Below are 19,176 nucleotides of genomic sequence, written 5' to 3' on the forward strand. Positions count from 1 at the left end.
CGTGAGGGTCGGGGAGTGCAGGTCTGCAACTTCTGTGCGCTGTGCCCGGTGCTTAAATCATTACTCATTTACTTCCCTAAGTGACGGGGCAGCTGTGTTAAGTGTGGAGGTCGCGGAACCTCCAATAATTTACAATATCTTTAAAGACGTCGTATTGTGTTTCAAATTGTGGCTTTCGAACATGCCCGATGGCTTTCTTCTTTTGGAAACATGGAAAATGATTATGAAACCTAATACCTTCCACTAATTTACAGCGTCTTAGACAATTTCTCTCTTTCTGTCCATTGAAAATATGACTTCATTTTAATCACACAGCATTTAATCTATCATAATTACGGTGAGGGTTGTACAGTTTGGGCTCTTTCAAGATGTCTTCTGGAAAATGATAAACGGAATTCAGTTACACCAGACCTTAACCAAATGATCTTGGTAATATTTTCCATTGATTATGTATGAGATGTTTCCTTGAAATGGTTTAAACAGTTATTCAATAGATTTGATGGGCTTGTTGGCAAACTGGGAAACAATGAAATGAACTGAATTCACATGCAGAAGAACGGTGTAGTACAGAAGGCGAGGAACGTCTGTGATCAGAAGAGCGGGACTTGGGGGTGATGGTGTCTGATGATCTCAAGGTGGCAAAACAGGCAGAAGAGATGACGGTCGAAGCCAGGAAGATGCTTGGGTGCATAAGGAGAGGAATGGCCAGTAGGAAAAGGCAGATGATGATGCTGTTGAATAAATCTCTGGTGAGGCTAGGGTATTCCAAATTATTTACGCGAAGAATCAAATCTTAATAAATTTAAGACGAAGCTAAAGACATTTCTCTTCCTTTATGCCTTTGAGAACTAAATGTCCTTTTAAGGGCAATCGAGCACAAATACTATTGAGCTTACCGTTATACACTTCTCCCTCGTTATTCGCGGGGGATAGAGGCAGAGCCGGACCGCGAATGGCAAAAAACCGCAAATGTCCGGCTCTGACCCACCCCCGCCTCCCTTCCGCCTTCCCCTGGCATCCTGGCCTTCCCTGGTGGTCTAGCTGGTTTTTGGGGCAGGAGCAATCTTCCTACGCTCCTGCCCTGTGCAGATAGCCATTAAGAAATGGCTGTGGGAAATTCCCGTAGTCTCTCGAGAGACTACGGGAACTCCCCACAGCCATTTCCTAATGGCTATCTGCATGGGGAAAGAGCGTAGGAAGATCGCTCCTGCCCCAAAAACCAGCTAGACCACCAGGTAAGGCCAGGATGCCGGGGGGAAGACAAAAATATTGGGGGGGGGTTCCCTCCTCCCCCCCCAAAAAAATCACGATTATGTGAAATCACGAGTAGGGAAACCGTGAATGGGGAGGGGGAAGTGTATATAATAGCCCCTCCTATTGAATTTTCCTTAATTGTTCTCTTTGCTTTGTTGTCCCCCTAAATTTTGTAATTTTACTGATTTGTACATCGCTTAGAATTTTGAATAAGCGATGAATCAAATTTATATTAAACTTGAAACTTGAAACTTTTACTTTGACTAATGTAGTTCTTGCCTTTTACCTTTTGTTCTTGTTTGTCTTTGTTTTTAATAGTTTTTTAAAAGTTTTTATAGTTATAGTTTGGTGACTTGTCACCCCAAACTTGTATTTTAGTTAAAGTTTGTTTTCTGTTTTTTACGAATTTGTACACCGCCTAGAAGGCTGATTGGGTGGTATAAGAAATTTTAAATAGACTTGAAACTTGAAACTTGCCAGAGGTCCAGATTTCCCCGGACACGTCGTCCTTTTCGAGGAAACGTCCGGGGGGGTCTGGACGGCTTTTCAAAACCCGGCATGTTGTCTGGGTTTCCAAAAGCTTTCTTAAAATTGCGCTGGGCAGGAGGGCAGGCAGCGGGGGGCAGGATTGGGCATAACAAGGCAGGGATGGGTGGAACTGGTCGGTCCTGGAGGCAGGTCTAGGGGCTAGATTTTATTAAAGTAAAATCTGGTAACCCTAGGTGAGGCCCCATTTGGAACACTGTGTGCAATTTTGGAGGCCGAACCTTCAAAAAGATATAAAGAGGATGGAGTCGGTCCAGAGGCCTGCTACAAAATTATAGTGGCCTTTGTGTAATATAGTGGGTGGAAGCAATCTTACGGATGGTATGACGCAGGATCTGATCAAGTTGGAAAAATGGTCCTCGACATGGCAGCTGGGCTTCAACGCTAAGAAGTGTAAGGTCATGCATCTCGGCAGCAGAAATCCATGCAGAACATACACCTTGAATGGAGAAACACTAGCTAGGACTTCAGAAGAACGGGACTTGGGAGTGATCATCAGTGCAGACATGAAGGCTGACAAACAAGTGGAGAAGGCCTCATCCAAGGCAAGGCAAATGATGGGATGTATCAATAGAAGCTTCGTCAGCCGCAAACCTGAAGTCATAATGCCACTCTACAGAACCATGGTGAGACCTCATCTGGAGTACTGTGTGCAATTCTGGAGGCCACATTACCGTAAAGATGTGCTTCGAGCTGAGTCGGTCCAGCGAATGGCCACTAGGAAGGTCTCCGGACTCAAGGGTCTCTCATACGAGGAAAGACTGGGCAAATTGCAGCTCTACTCTCTAGAGGAGCACAGGGAAAGGAGTGACATGACTGAGACTTTTAAGTACGTCACAGGTCGTGTCGAGGTGGAAAATGATATATTCCTTCCCAAGGGACCCTCAGTCACAAACTCAGAGGAGGGAAATTTAGTGGTGACACCAGGAAGTATTTCTTCACAGAAAGAGTGGTAGATCACTGGAACAAACTTCCGACGCAGGTAATCAAGGCCACAAGCGTGCTCGACTTTAAGAATAAATGGGACATCCACGTGGGATCCCTACGTGGGTCGAGCAGCACTCAGACTTAATGGGGTGGGTCAGTAGAGTGGGCAGACTTGATGGGCTGTAGCTCTTTTCTGCCGTCACCTTTCTATGTTTCTATGTTTGTCATAAAACTTATGAGCACAGACATAGAGAACTTAAAATGTATACTCTAGAACAGTGGTCTCAAACTCGCGGTCCCCCAGGTTCTATTTTGTGGCCCTCGGTATGTTACCATTGTTCTGGAACGTTGCTCACCTCACCGCTATATCCTCACGCAAACTCTTTCCTGCGTCTGTACGTGATTGTGAGGTGGAGAGGAGAGGACAATCACGTACAGATGCTGGAAAGCGCTTGCGTGAGGTTACTGCAGTGAGGCGTGCAACGTTCCAGAACATAAGGTAACCATTGGAGGCAGTGCAGCTTGTGTGTGTGTACGTCATCTCGTGAACTCTCGCAAAATTCGGCACCTCTCCTGGCGGTGACTGCTTCATGTAAGATGGCGGTTGTGTCCGGTGCCGGAGGAGGTGAGAGCTGAAGGCGGTTGCGGATGCGACCACCGGACACTTATGGCACAAGTCAGATATTTATTCTCCCCTCTACAAAAAAGCCTAGAGGACTACACCAAAATCTTGTCTCTTGCAGTTGATACTTTAGAATCTAAATCACAATTTTGCACGAGGTAAAACGCATTATAGTTGATAAATCTTTCCTTAATTGCTTCTGATCATTTCAGCTATACACAGCGGAAAGCAGTGCAACATACAGAAAGTGAAAAACTATCTAAACTTCACTTTCTGCATTTTGCTCTGCTTTCAGCTGTGCATAGCTGAAATGATCAGAAGCAATTAAAGAAAGATTTATAAACTATAGCGAGTTTTACCTCATGCAAAGTTGTCATTTCTCTAATAAGACATTAACTATTTTTTCTGCGGCCCTCCCAGTACCTACAAATCCAAAATGTGGCCCTGCAAAGGGTTTGAGTTTGAGACCGCTGCTCTAGAAGAAATACGGGAGAGAGAGGATATGATAAGAGATGTTTAAATATCTCTGTGGTGTTAATGTACAAGAGGAGAGGCTTTTTCAAATCAAGGAAAACTCCAGAAGGAGAAGGCATAAGATGAAGTTAAGATGAAGTCAGGAATAATGTAAGAAAATACTTCTTTACAGAAAGGGTAGTAAATGCGTGGCATAGTCTCCCGATGGAGGAGGTGGAAATGAAGACTGTATCCGAATTCAAGAAAGCACGGGACAGGCATGTGGGGATCTCTTAAGGAGAAGAGAGATAGCGGATATTGTGGACGGACAGACTGAATGGGCCATTCGGTCTTTATCTGTTGTCATGTTTCTATGTTTCTAACGGCCTCTTTTACAAAGCCACGCTAGCGGCTGCACTGCCCTAGCGGCCCCGAACCCGTAGAGATTTAAAGGGCTTCGGGGCTGTTGCCGTACGGCTTTGTAAAAGAGGCCGTAAGTTGTAAAGTAGATCATCTTCAGCCATTTTCTATTTAAGCAGGCTACATAAGGGCATAGATGCTCACGGGAGTGGGGTTGGGAACAGGGGTTATGCTGAAAACACATGTACTCTACAAGACAGGAAGGGGAAGTGAGGGGATATTGGATTTAGCTCACCCCTTTTTCAGTAGTAATTCAAGGTGAGTTGTATTACGTATTTTCTTGTTCCTGGAGGGCTCACAATCTATGGTTGTACCTGAGCAACGAAGGGTTAACTGGCTTGCCCAAGATCACAAGGCGCAGCAGTGAGAATACTTCCCTGGTCCTCAACCTGTTGTACATGGCTAAGAGCAAGTGTCAATAACCGTGCATGCATTCCCCTGGGGCAGGGGGAGGCAATTCCGGTCCTCGAGAGCCGGAGCCAGGTCAGGTTTTCAGGATATCCACAATAAATATGCATGAGATAGATTTGCATCTCAAAGAGGCAGTGCATGCAAATCCATCTCATACATATTCATTGTGGAGTTCCTGAAAACCTGACCTGGCTCCGGCTCTCGCGGACCGGAATTGCCTGCCCCTGCCCTGGGGTAATTATAAGAATGAAAATACACGACTTTTGTTTGAAAAATAGGTGGTATTTACACAAGTTTGTCAGTTTGCTCTATCAACTCTTTTAGATTCACGGTTATTTGTTTCAATTTCTTTGAATCCTCATCTACCAAAAAAAATACATTCTACCTTCAGACTTGTAAGCTAATTTTTAAACGAAAGTTCCAGATGGAATGCCCTTTGAAAATTGTCAAAAACACAAATGGAGGAAAAATATATACACTCCTTCTAGTGAGGAAGCATAAAATAATCAAATCAAAATAATACATAACAACACGCTAACATCAGAAATAGAAAATATTTTTAACTAGTATACTTGAATTTTGCAAAGGAAGGTAGGGCTCAGAGACATAGAGGAAAAAAGGGAACAAATTCCCCCAAAACCTCACCACCCAATCATTGCAGTACTTTCCAATTCACAACAGATGGTATCTTTTAGTGTACTGTAATGAAATAAAGTTGAAAAAACTTATCTTTAGTAATAATTCTTTGGCCTCGACATGCCACGTTTCAAATCTTCATCAGGAAGCCAAACGGAAAATATTAATAAGACAAAAAGTCTTACATACAGGGTGTCAGTCTCTCAAGAGCTTTACAGAACAGGCTTTAAAGAAAAACTTCTCTTCACTGTTTGCACCAGCCAGAGACGCCGACTGAGAGTTTTAAAATGGAGATTTCAGATAAGTTTTTTCAACTTTATTTCATTACACTACACTAAAAAATACCCTCTGTTGTGAATTGGAAAGTACTGCGATGATTGGGTGCCTGTGGACAGTTCTAGTTCTGCGCATTCAACCGTGTATTCTTTATCAACAAAAATGGTTAAGGGACTGGAGGAGTTGCCGTACAATGAGAGGCTAGAGAAACTGGGCCTCTTCTCCCTTGAGAAGAGGGGACATGATCGAAACATTCAAGATAATGAAGGGAATTGACTTAGTAGAGAAAGAGAGATTGTTCACCCTCTCCAAGGTGAAAAGAACGAGAAAGCACTTGCTAAAGTTAAAAGGGGATAGATTCCGTACAAACGTAAGGAGGTTCTTCTTCACCCAGCGAGTGGTAGAAGTCTGGAACGCTCTTCCGGAGGCTGTTATAGGGGGAAACACCCTTCAGGGATTCAAGACAAGGTTGGATAAGTTCCTACTGTAACAGAACATACGCAAGAAAAGCTAGACTCAAATAGGGCACTGGTCTTTGACTTATGGGCCGCCATGTGAGTGGACTGCTGGGTAGGATGGACCACTGGTCTGACCCAGCAGCGGCAAATCTTAGGTTCTTATGTGAGGTTTTAGGGAGGAATTCGTTCCCCTTTTTCCTCCATGTCTCTGAGCACTACTACCTTCCTTTGAAAATTGTTGAACAGAAGTCATTTTGAGTACTTATGTAGTCATGTATTTTGCACCTCATGTACACCCAATTTCAAAGAACTGGATGGCATATTGTCTCCCTGTTGCCAACATGTTATATTTTGATTTTCCTTCCAGCTTCCAAACTTTATCAACACTACCCTTCCTCCACATGAGCAGGTGACGGCTCAGGAGATAGACAGCTACTTTAGACAGGAACTGATATATAAGAGGAATGAAAGAATGGCAGGACGAGTGATGTCCCTGCTGAAGGAGAATGCAGGCAAGAGTTTCTTCTTTGCTTTCGGAGCAGGTATGACAATAAGTAAATCCTTATTTAAGCAGACATTGAATCTACATACTTTTTTCAAATCTGTCTGGTAGATGCAGTTAAAGTTTTCTCGCATTTTGTATGTGTGAGACAAGTATTTTGGACTAGAGAATGGCACGGTGGCAAAATTCATCATCGTTCTTGTCCCCACAGATGACCACGGGATACCATGCCGTGTCATTCTTTAGAGTCTCTCTCAACCTCAGTCCTTCTACACCAGCATTCTTCAATGCAAGGCTTGAGGGTCAGTGGCTGGGCCCATTCAGACTCTGATTCTTATGTGAGCCAAGTCTAGGACAATCAAGCCATTGTGACATCACTGATGAGGCTGGCTCTTATTGGTGGAATGAGGCATTATGACATCACAATATCTGTCATTCTTTAGTATCTGTCTCAACCTCAGTCCTTCTACACCAGCATTCTTCAATGCAAGGCTTGAGGGTCAGTGGCTGGCCCCATTCAGACTCTGATTCTTATGTGAGCCAAGTCTAGGACAATCAAGCCATTGTGACATCACTGATAAGGCTGGCTCTTATTGGTGGAATGAGGCATTATGACATCACAGTATCTGTCATTCTTTAGTGTCTGTCTCAACCTCAGTCCTTCTACACCAGCATTCTTCAATGCAAGGCTTGAGGATCAGTGGCTGGGCCCATTCAGACTCTGATTCTTATGTGAGCCAAGTCTAGGACAATCAAGCCATTGTGACATCACTGATGAGGCTGGCTCTTATTGGTGGAATGAGGCTTTATGACATCACAGTATGTGCTCTGGATACCAGAGACCGTCATTCTACACCAGCATTCTTCAATGCAAGGCTTGAGGGTCAGTGGCTGTGTCCAATCATACTCTGATTCTTCCCACTCTCCTTAAAGAATGACATGGAGATGGTTTCCCGCAGTTATCCGTGGGGACGGGAATGATGATGAATTTTGTCACCATGTCATTCTCTATTTGGGGCATAAAGGACCTAATTTTATATAATGGTGACAAAAAAGAACACTAACTGGGGAACTATACAAATGGCGCTTAAATTAGGTGTTGCTAGGCACCCAAATTGCAGCTGTCTAGCGATGCCTTAGTTCAGGATCCGCACCCAATTTTTGTTTTTTAATTGACTTAATCAGCATGGTAATTGGCCACGCAGGTTTTCAGCTAACCCCCCCCCAAAAAAAAACCCCACATTAATGAATCAATTTAAGAGTTTGGCGCCAAACTCTTAGGAAGCCTAGCAATGCCTAAGCGGAGGCACCCTCCGAAGCCTAAGGATGCCTAACGATGCCTATGTTTAAAAGTAGGCGTGGTTTTGGGCAGAGAATAGGTGTGGTTGATTTAGGCATCATTAGACATTAGACATTTGACATGCTCTTGAACCCCTCATCATTAAATCAGCCAACCGCTTTTAAGAAGCGATCCCATCCCTAATGTTTTACCCCCTTTCTTTCCTTTTCCCCTTCAACTCCCTTTTTTTCTCTTCACCACTAATAATGTACTCTTACTCTCTTCTAACCCCACCATCATGTTTGTTATTGTAAATTGTCTTCTATGTACATACCCCCTCTTACTCATAAGTATTACTTTTTATAAGCATTACTCCTATTCTTATTTTATTGTAAACCGGCTAGATTATTAGTTGATGGTCGGTATATTAAAAATTAATAAACTTGAAATGATATGAAATGAAACAAAAAGTGTCAAGAAAACTGTGGAATAATTACTTGTAAGTTTCATGGCTCCACATCATTCTGTTATTTATTTCCCAAATGTCTATTCCTCGCTATGGATGTTCATGCTAGATGTCACCAGCACTGGGATATCTATTCTTCCTGTATTATAGAACAGATCCTGTTTTAAAATACTAGCGCCACCAGTGACGCACCGACCCGGATGTGCTTTTCTGATTCGAAGAACAGAATGATTGGCAAAAAAATGATTTTAATTTCTGCCCTCAGAAACAAGCATCTGTGTATGTACAAACATCAATTAATTAGACAAGATCTCAGTACTGGGGAAAACTGAAAAATACTTGACAGTTTTTGCCCGGGCCGACGACTCATGGATGACAAGCACCAGGTGCATATCTAAATGAGTCCGCCCCGCACATCATTAAGGGCTCCTTTTACGAAGCTGCGATAGCGGTTTTAGCGCGTGCTGAATTGCCGCATGCTAGACCTTATCGCCAGCATTGAGATGGCGTTAGCTCTAGCCGCGTAGTGCGGGTTTAGCGTGCACTAAAATCCTGCGTACGCTAAAAACGCTATCGCAGCTTAGTAAAAGGAGCCCTAAGTCTTGCTAAGTACGAGGGTCATTTCAGAAATAATGCACACTGTTTTTTTTTTTTTTTAATTTACATATTTAATTTATTTATTTATTTTTTCAAGTATTTCTTTACAATCCTTCAATATAGTCTCCCTGCTTTGCAATGACCGAGCCCCAACGTCCGGGAAGGTTCATTATTCCATCCAAGACACCGTTTTTGTTCAGTTGCCGAATGGCTCGGGTAACGGCGGAAGAAAGCTCTTGCAGAGACGCAAAACGATGTTCACGCATAGGTTGTTTCAACTTTGGAAAAAGGTCGAAGTCTGGTGGACTGTAGGGAGCATGAGGTAACACCTCCCAGCTGTATTCGAGTAGTTTTTCAATGACGACATTCCCTATGTTCGGGCGAGCGTGAGTGGCCCAGCCAAGAGCAACTGAGGTCAGGTTTTGTGCATTTTTTGCAAAAAAAAAATCACGATAATACACTGCTGTGGCACTTCTTCCACATGGAACTTTGTCTGTGATAATGATGCCTTCGTGATCATAAGAAAAAAATCATCATTTGTTTCACACGTCGTTCATCAGTTGTTGATTTCGGCCTTCCTGGTCTTGCATCATCATCTATGCTCACACGACCCCTCCGAAAACGAGTTGCCCACCGAGAAACTGTACTACGGTCCACTGTTAACTCACCACAAACTTCACGTGACGCACTGTGGATTTCTGTCGGGATTTTGCCACGTAGAGTTTCAGTCTTAATGTACGACCTCTGATCGTCAACAGACACAGTACCCGAGACACCTGCAGCCTCCATTTCCCACATTTGTCACAGCCACAGTCTGTACACTACAGAGCTCCTAAGTAGAGAATGACACGGTGACAAAATTCATCACCGTTCCTGTCCCCGTGGATAACCGCGGGAAATAATCCCATGTCATTTTCTAGTGTCTATCTCAACTTCAATCCTTCTACACCAACATTCTTCAAAGCAAAGCTTGCAGGGCAGTGGTTGTGGCCATTCATACTCTGATTCTTATGGGAGCCAAGGATAATGAAGCCATTGTGACATCACTGATGTGATTGGCTCTTAGGCACTGGTGGAATGAGGCATTATGACATCACAATATCTGCTCTGGATACCAGAGTCTGTCATTCTGTAGTGTCTGTTTCAGCCTCAGTCCTTCTACACCAGCATTCTTCAAAGCAAAACTTGCGGGTCAGTGGTTGTGGCCATTAATGCTCTGATTCTTATGGGAGCCAAGGATAATGAAGCCATTGTGACATCACTGATGTGATTGGCTCTTAGGCACTGGTGGAATGAGGCATTATGACATCACAATATCTGCTCTGGATACCAGAGACTGTCATTCTGTAGAGTCTGTTTCAGCCTCAGTCCTTCTACACCAGCATTCTTCAAAGCAAAACTTGCGGGTCAGTGGTTGTGGCCATTAATGCTCTGATTCTTATGGGAGCCAAGGATAATGAAGCCATTGTGACATCACTGATGTGATTGGCTCTTAGGCACTGGTGGAATGAGGCATTATGACATCACAATATCTGCTCTGGAATGTTGCTGCTCAATCTCAGCATTCTTCAACGCAAAGCTTGAGGGTCAGTGGTTGTGGCCATTCATACTCTGATTCTTCCCTCTTTCCTTAAAGAATGACATGAAGGTGGTTTCCCGCGGTTATCCGCGGGGACGGGAACGGTGATGAATTTTATCACCGTGTCATTCTCTACTCCAAAGCACACGTCCTGCTGCTTCAAGCACTGAAGTGAAAGTGAAACGAGGTTTACTGCAATTACATCATCCACTCCCCAATGTTGCCAACCTGTGCATTATTTATGAAATGACCCTCGTATTTTACTTGCTTTTTTTGAGTGTCTTGTGAAAAATATTTTAGTACAATTTTTCTCACAGTGCTCTTTTTAGTGGAGAGAAATTAAAAATTGTTTATAGCAAATCCAGAAACTGCTCTGTGGAGGGATTCATGTTTTGTAACAAAACACAAAAGCAAGAATTCCACAACCAAAAAATCAAATATACTGTATAACAAAAGTGGAATAAAAAAGATTAATTTATTAATTTGTCAATTCAATTGTACTGATAGTTAATGAAAGAAGGCAAACCTCAGACCGTACTGCTGTCTCATAACAGCCTATGGGGCTCATAATCGAAAGAGAAAAACGTCCAAAAACCGGCTTAAGTCGGCACTTGGATGAACGTTTCTCAAAAACGTCCAAGCGCCGATAATAAAACCGGGTTTTAGACGTATTTCTAAACGACTTAGGCCTTCATAGTGCCGCTCAACGTCCAAAGCTAAAAGGGGCGTTTCAGGAGGCGTGTCGAGGGCGGGAATTGTGCGGGACGTAGGCCGGCTTAGACTTAGTCGTACAGCATGTATAACCGAAAGTTTAACAACAGAGCCTAGAGGAAACTTGGACGTTGTGACTTAGACCATTTAAAACATGGTCTAAGTCACAAAAACCCACCTAAACTCACCAGATATGCACTGAAAACACATAAAACAGCCCCCCACACACTACCCCAGTGGTCACCGACCCCACCCCCATAAAAATTTTAATCACAACTTTAAAATTCAGCCTCCAGACCATCATCATCTGGTGCCTGGCATAGGAAAGCCTAGTCGTCCAGCACAGAGGCAGCTTAAGTCGCCTTTGGGGTGGGTTATGGACCTATAGAGAGGAGGACCCATGCCCATAAGCCCCTGTAATCACTGCATTGATACTTAAACATGTGCATTGCCCTATTCACCCCCAAAACCCTTTTATACTGGCATATAAGTGGCTCCTGCAGCCATAAGGGCTATTGGGGCGGTAGATAAGTGGGTCTAGGGGATTCTGGAGGTGGTTTGGGGAGCTCACTGTCACCTATAAGGGAGCTGTAGTGAGGAGAAGGAATGGCACCCTTTTTGTGAAGTTCACAGCAGTGCCCTGTAAGGTACCCCATGTCTGGGTGTTCAGTCCATCACTTTGCAGACCCCTCCCACGTCCAACAGGGCTTGTTCTAGGTGTTTTGGAGTTGGATGGAAAATCGGATGGAAATGGGGTATAAAGATGGACGATTTAGTGGCTTGGACGATCAGATCAGCAGGATGTATAATTTGATGATTTTCGAAAGTAAAAAAAAGTTGGACGTCTCTTTTGAAAATGTGTCTTAGGCTCTTTTTAACTCTGGACGACTTGCGAGATGGACGTAAACGGACTTAGACGTCCCTTTCGATTATGCCCCTCCACGGCTATTTGACCAATGCAATATAATGGTTTCAATCATTGGTCCGCCTCCTTCCTTTTGATAGAAATACATTTGTTAAGTGTGACAATTAATATAATACTATGAAAAAAATTTAGTAGTAGTTTTTATAAATTAGTTAATATGATTTTCAAAAAATGAAAAAATACTGAAATTAACGGCGAAAGCATCTGTACAAAATAACAATTTAGTCACATAAAACTGAATTCATAAAGTTCATAGAAAAACCACTTATCTTAGTGGCCACAATAACTGACTGTTTTGCAATTAAAAAAAAGAACGATTGAAAACTTATCGGAATCCCCAACAAATGCTGTCACTGCTCAACAGAGCTCTGTTTTGCTAACTTCGTCAGGATCAGGAATGGATTCATATTAGAGAATGACACGGTGACAAAATTCATCACCGTCCCCGTCCCCGCGGATAACCGCAGGAAACCATCTTCATGTCATTCTTTAAGGAGAGAGGGAAGAATCAGAGTATGAATGGCCACAACCACTGACCCACAAGCTTTGCTCTGAAGAATGCCGGAGTAGAAGGACTGAGGTTGAAACAGACACTACAGAATGACAGTCTCTGATATCCAGAGCAGATATTGTGATGTCATAATGCCTCATTCCACCAGTGCCTAAGAGCCAATCACATCACTGATGTCACAATGGCTTCATTATCCTTGTCTCACATAAGAATCAGAGTATGAATGGCCACAACCACTGACCCACAAGCTTTGCTTTGAAGAATGCTGGTGTAGAAGGACCGAGGTTGAAATAGACACTAAAAAATGACATGGGATTATTTCCCGCAGTTATCCACGGGGACGGGAACGGTGATGAATTTTGTCACCGTGTCATTCTCTAATTCATATCTTTAGAAAAAAACAAAAGAACCGGCTGCAGTCCTTTGCTTTTGTAATAATCCTGTCTACTCCAGGAAAGTAAATTTCCACCGTTTTTAGAGCTTTCCCCAGAAAATACTGGATCGTGGATTGTATTTTGTTAGATATTTAATCCTTGATTTGTACATATAACTATTCCAAGCTCATCTTGTGCAAACCCAAAATGAGAAGTAGACCACAGGCCGGCACAGTGTACACGAAATCAGCAGGAGATGATTAGCAGGGCTGAAGTTGTCACCCCCTGTGAGAAGACAACCCAGCAAAGGTGAATTCCAGCAGAAACAAGACCAGGAAAGCAGGGATTTTGGAGGACTTTAAGTACGAATTGTAGAGTTGCAGCATGCAAACATTAAAATCATTCAAGGGTTAAGAACATAAGAAATGCCATACTGGGAGAGAACGAAGGCCCATCAAGCCTTCCAACAGTGGCCAACCCAGGTCCTAAAACAGATTCTATGCTGCTTATCCTAGGAATAAGAAGCAGATTTCCCCAAACCATCTCAATAATGGCCTATGGCCTTCTCTTTTAGAAAATTATCCAAACCTTTTTTAAACCCTGCTAAGCTAACTGATTTCACCACATTCTCCAGCAACAAATTTCAGAGTTTAATTACACGTTGTGTGAAGAAATATTTTCTCTTGTTTGTTTTAAATCTACTACTTAGAAGCTTCATCGCATGCCCCCTAGTCCTAGTATTTTTGGAAAGAGTGAACAAGCAATTCACATCTCCCCTTTCCACTCCACTCAGTATTTTATAGACCTCTATCATATCACCCCTGAGCCATCTCTTTTCCAAGCTGAAGAGCCCTAGCCGCTTTAGCCTCTCCTCATAGGGAAGTTGTGCCATCCCTTTTATCAATTTTGTCGTCATTCTCTGTACCTTCTCTGGGTTATATTATTCCAGCCTTTACAGCTCTCTTAAAGATGAGGCCACTGCTATGCAGACAAGGAGCTGTGAGGGCAGATCTGCATCTCCGAGCGTCTGTGGCATCTCTCTTTCAAATTGAATTCAAGCTCCCTTGGCCCTAACTGGAGGTGACACGTTATTTTATCACTGAGCAGCTGACAATCTGCTTCTGTCGGTCTGCAAGGCGACCAGCACGAAAAAAAACCATAGCCTGGATCTGTCACCAACTGTTTAAGCAACATTCAGACAAAAAAAAGCGCCAATCTTTGGCATTTTCTGTTCAAGCCAGTGTGCTGCTTGAATACCTGTGGGCACAGTGCTTTAGAAAAGTGAGTTGTGTTTATTTTCACAAGAGAAGTCTCTTCCTTTTATGCTGAAAGTTCATAATAATCACACATTTTGTCTAAGATCTACCTCAGCTGGCAGCCGCTTTCGTGCATCCTGGTTGTCAATGGTTTACTTGAGGCATAAACTGACACAAATGTTTCCTCTTTCATCTTGGTCGAGCTTGTCCAGCAGACAAAGGATCTTCCTGTGAGCTTTGGAAAAGGGAAGAACTTGCCAAGGTTCCTCCATTAATATTAATTATACTATAAACACGAGATAAATACACAAAAAAGCATTTGTGCAAACCTCAGAAGAGCAGGTCGAGGAAACGCTCCGAGACGTGCAGCGGAGAACTAGAATCTGCCATTTTGTGACGGAGTGTGTTAGCTCAAGTAGGTCACTCTTAATCCAGAACAAGGGCAGATCGCTGAGAAGTGTTGCTTTCTTTTGTAAGACTCCTTAAGCCAGCAGCCTCAAGTTGAGGGTCAAAGAAAATGCTTTAGACCAGGGGTGGGCAATTCCGGGCCTCGAGAGCCACGGGCAGGTCAGGTTTTCAGGATATCCGCAAGAAATATGCACGAGATAGATTTGCATCTCAAGGAGGCAGTGCATGCAAATCCATCTCATGCATATTCATTGTGGAGATCCTGAAAACCTGACCTGCCCGTGGCTCTCAAGGACCGGAATTGCCTACCCCTGCTTTACTCAAAGATTGAGGGTTGTAGTTTATAAAAGGTTGGAAGCAGGGAAGCTTTGAGAACGTTGAAATTAATGTTTCTTTATTGAGAGGGTGTTAAATAACCTGGAATAACCCCCCCCCCCCCTAATAGAACTTGAAGGCCTTCAAGTACTTTGCATCCAAGGGACCAGCAGTTCATTTTTATTTTTTTTTTAAGTCAAAGAAATTTTATTAACATTTTATATAGATAAACAATAAAACACAATAACAAAAAGGCAAAAAACAATAATATTAAATTATTTGGCAAAAAAAAAAAACCACCCCAAAACCTATCTACGTTATATATTGCAAAATGGTCTCTTACAAAATATCTTTGTTCTTGATTTCTTAGTTCATAGATTTTAGGGACCAGCAGTTCATTTTTAAATGGAATCTTCCAAAGAGTGTCCCTTGGAAAATATCAGGGCTGAAGGGCAAGGCTCAAATAGAGCATTATAGATCACTTTAATGTCACATTCTGCAAATTCAGGGGAGAGGGGAAGACATCACGTGATAAGATTATTATTATTATTATTATTATTCTTTATTCTTATATACCGCCATACCCAGCGAGTTCTAGGCGGTTTACATCAATTAGCAAATGACCTGCATTGACAAGCAGATTTACAACAAAATTACAAAACAGATTTACAGCAAATTACAAGCAGATTTACGATAGATTACAACAATTTACAGTAGTCAGCAATGGAGTTACAGCGATTTACAACAGTCTGCAATGAGGGGAAGATTTACAACAATTTAACAGAAATTGCAACTTTGATCGAACTAGACAAGGGAAGAAGAGAGTGGGAAAAAAGGGAGGGTCTGGTGAAGGAGGAAGGGGGCAGGGATGGGGCAAGTGTTATGTGGGGTGAATGGAATATTAAGGGTCGTGTTTGCTGAATAGGTAAGTTTTTAGTAGTTTTCTGAAGGCAAGGTAAGTGGGGGTCTCGAGTATCATCTGGGCTAGCCATGGGTTCGACTTGGCTGCTTGGAAGGCGAAAGTTCTATCGAGGAATCTTTTGAGAGGACAGTGTTTTGGCGAAGGGAAGGCGAACAGTTGAATTCTGCGTGATGTCCTATTGTTGCAATAAGATGAATACGGTCAACAAGATTTGGGTTTGATGTATGGTTAAAACCAAGACTCCATCATGCTTGGCTGCCTATATATGGTTGACACTGAGGAGACCTGCCAACCAGTGGTAAACAAGGGTGGCTGGAGCCCGCGTAGCGTAAGTGTAGCCGCTGGCGTAGTAAGGGTGGGAGGCGCCCGGGGCAGTAACGCCCCTCGCGCCCAACTCTCCGTGTCCCCACTCCTTATGTCCCCCCTGCTCCATTCCACACTTGCACTCTCCCTCCCACCCACCCCTCATACTTCTTAATCTTCGCCAGCGCAAGTGGCTTCTGCAAGCATGCTCCTCGCGTCCGCATGAGATTCCCTCTGATGTAACTTCCTGGCCCCGTGACCCGGAAGTGATTCAGAGGGGAACCAGGCTGGCGCGAGCCAAAGACAGAAGTTGGCTCGCACTAGTGAAGATAATACAGGGGTGCGGGGTGTGGGGGAGGGATGGCACGAGGGTGGTATGGTGTGGTAGGGCGGAGAGGTGCCAGTGCCCCCACTGACTTGGCGCCTGGAGGGGGGTTTAGCTTTTGAGCTGTACCACTGTCTATTTAAAAAGTGCAGTTTGGGAATCTGGAAAATGGTGATTCTGGATATAAACAAAATCATGGCTTTAATGCAAAGATTCCCAAATATTGCCCAACCTGCAATATTCCATATATTTGCATGATCAGAGTCTAATCCAAACAAACGAGACTGTGGAAAGTCAGTGTTCTCGGACCTTGAGTTGTGGTTTATTCAAAGTATTCTTGACAATAAAAAAATAGACAATTAAAAAACTCTATCCACATTTATCACAGGAGGACCCAACACGGGCCGTGTTTCGGCTAAACCCGCCTTCTTCAGGGATCCCATAGGTAATGATGCAGTCTTTGATAGATGTGGACAAAATCAGGAATGAACCGATTGTAGAAGCCAAAAGCTGTGCGCAAGAAAGCAGTGCAGCACTTTTTAATAGAGAGTGGTACAGCTCGATAGCTAACCCCCCCCCCCCCCCCCCCCCCGATCTTTCTTTTCCTAAGGGTTTTTGCACTCATAAACTAGCAACACAGCAGAGACCACTCAGGCTGTTGAACAGAGAATTAACATTTGGGCTTTAGACAGGACATATAAAATCAGTGTTTAAGAACAACAAAAAAAAATCAGTCCTGTTATATTTCAATTTTATGTGCAAGTAATTTTAAAATAATGCTTATGATAACAGAGGGAGAAATTTATGTGCCCCGTTAACTCGAAGGATATTTTCATTGGGATGTTTTGCTTTTTTTTTAATGTCTCCTTTTCCTTTTATTAACTAAGTTGTAGTCATACTTTGATAATGCATATTTATCACCTCTGCAGTTCAGACAAAATATTATTACAGGATGTTTACTGAGCCACATGTACTGGTCCTTTTTAGACAATCTATAAGCATAACATGATCCTTTCACAGGGATAGAGCGTATTCCTACAGATAAAAGGTTACTATAAATTGAGTAATGGTATGTTATCCCAGTAAGATGAAGTCACACACTCCTTTATAAAATATTCAGTTCATGTTATGCAGCAAAGTGTGTTCCAGAAGTCAAGCCTGCCTGTCTTTAAAGTGGAGACGTCGCAGTAGCGTGCAGTGAGGGCTTTCAGGGGATTCGGTGAATCTACAGACCTGCTCAGGAAAAGGACATGTATAGTCACTACCAAACACACATATGTCCTATATGGGAAATGAGAGGGTCCCTGAGACACTGCAAGGCCCCCTCCCACACACACACACTCGGGCTCACACTCACAACTCAATCATTCAGAAAAAAAGAAAGAAAAGTGGAGAAAAGGCCTCAGTTCACCTTCATCTGGCACAAACTCCGCTTTACAAAGAAAAACAAGGCTCGACAAACACTTACACACAGGTGGTGGAAAAGCAGACACCGTAGCGACCCTCTGGAAAGCCACCCATATAAAAAGGCACGCCAAAATTTTTTTTAAAAAAAAACAATTTGTATGAAAAGTTCTGCACCTAAGCGCAAAGGGCTAGATTCACTAAGCAAACCGATTGGTTTGTGACCCCTTTGCGCTCTGATATCCCTCTCTGCCGACCATTCTCCGATCCACGCATGCAAAGTAGGCAGGGACACGATTTAGTAACCAAAACCCTGTAACACCGACTGGGCTGGCCAATCACAAACAAGTGACTGCTGAGGACCAGTCGCTCAAGCCCTTTCCGACTGCCCTGCCGCCCTGCTCTCTGCCCTGTCGGCCCTGATAGCCTGCCTGCCCCAATCGCCTGCCTGCCCCAACTCTCCTACCCTTCCCCACAGTGCAAGCCTGTGGTTTTAACTCGCTGGCTTAAAGAGGGTTAAAACCACGGGCTCTAAAAAAGTGAAAAAAAGAAAAAAATAATTCTATGCCGGGCCCAGAAGTACAGCGCGTGCGCTGGGATCGCTCTAGAGCGATCCGGGCAGGCAGTTGGGGGCATGTTTCCGATCGCCCTCATTTGCATGAGGGAGATTCATGAATCAGCCCCCCCGGACACGGATCGGATCGGATCCCTCACAGATCGGATCTGATCCGTGCCTTTAGTGAATCTAGCCCAAAGTCACCAACAACTTCCACAAAACTTCCAAAGCAGAAAAAGATGATAAACTTAGCTGCAGACCTTGTCCAGGCTGTTCCCAATCACCCTCCTGGAGCCCGCAGCCACTTGAACCCGACAGGGAAATCTCTGTTTCGCTCTGCCGCGTCAGGGGGTAAGGTCTTCCTGAAACACAGATGAGAAGTCGGGACCCTTCGTACACCGCTCCTTGATAGTCTGCCGCAAGTTCTCACGGGATTCACAGTTCTTGCGGCAGCCTATCAAGGAGCGGTGCAGGGCTGGCCGGGAGCACGAAAAGCTCGCTCCTGCGTGCCGGCCCGGGTGCGCCACTGGCTACCACTGGCTACTATCTTTACAATCTCCAGGATACACGCTGGATCACCAGGGAACAGGTACGCGAGGGAGGGAAGGAGGGAGGGTGGTAATTATTAGTATCGGCCGGGGCAGGAGACGGGTGGGATCCCTCCTGTCCCGGCCTACCACTAGGTGGTTTAAGTTAAGGGGAAGGGTTAATATGCTGGCTGGGTTAGAGCGCAGAGGGAA

The 19,176-nt window shown here is 43.8% G+C and overlaps 1 protein-coding gene across 1 annotated transcript in view; it reads left to right on the forward strand.

Moving 5' to 3' along the window:
* Positions 1-19,176, forward strand: part of TRABD2B (TraB domain containing 2B) — a 422,910-nt gene that overhangs the window by 251,472 nt on the left and 152,262 nt on the right. The window contains exon 4 of the mRNA XM_033917188.1: positions 6,371-6,545. Coding sequence (XP_033773079.1) covers positions 6,371-6,545 — 175 coding nt within the window. The remainder of the gene's footprint in view (positions 1-6,370; positions 6,546-19,176) is intronic.

This window comes from Geotrypetes seraphini, chromosome 12 (assembly GCF_902459505.1).
Source record: "Geotrypetes seraphini chromosome 12, aGeoSer1.1, whole genome shotgun sequence".
Taxonomy (NCBI): domain Eukaryota; kingdom Metazoa; phylum Chordata; class Amphibia; order Gymnophiona; family Dermophiidae; genus Geotrypetes; species Geotrypetes seraphini.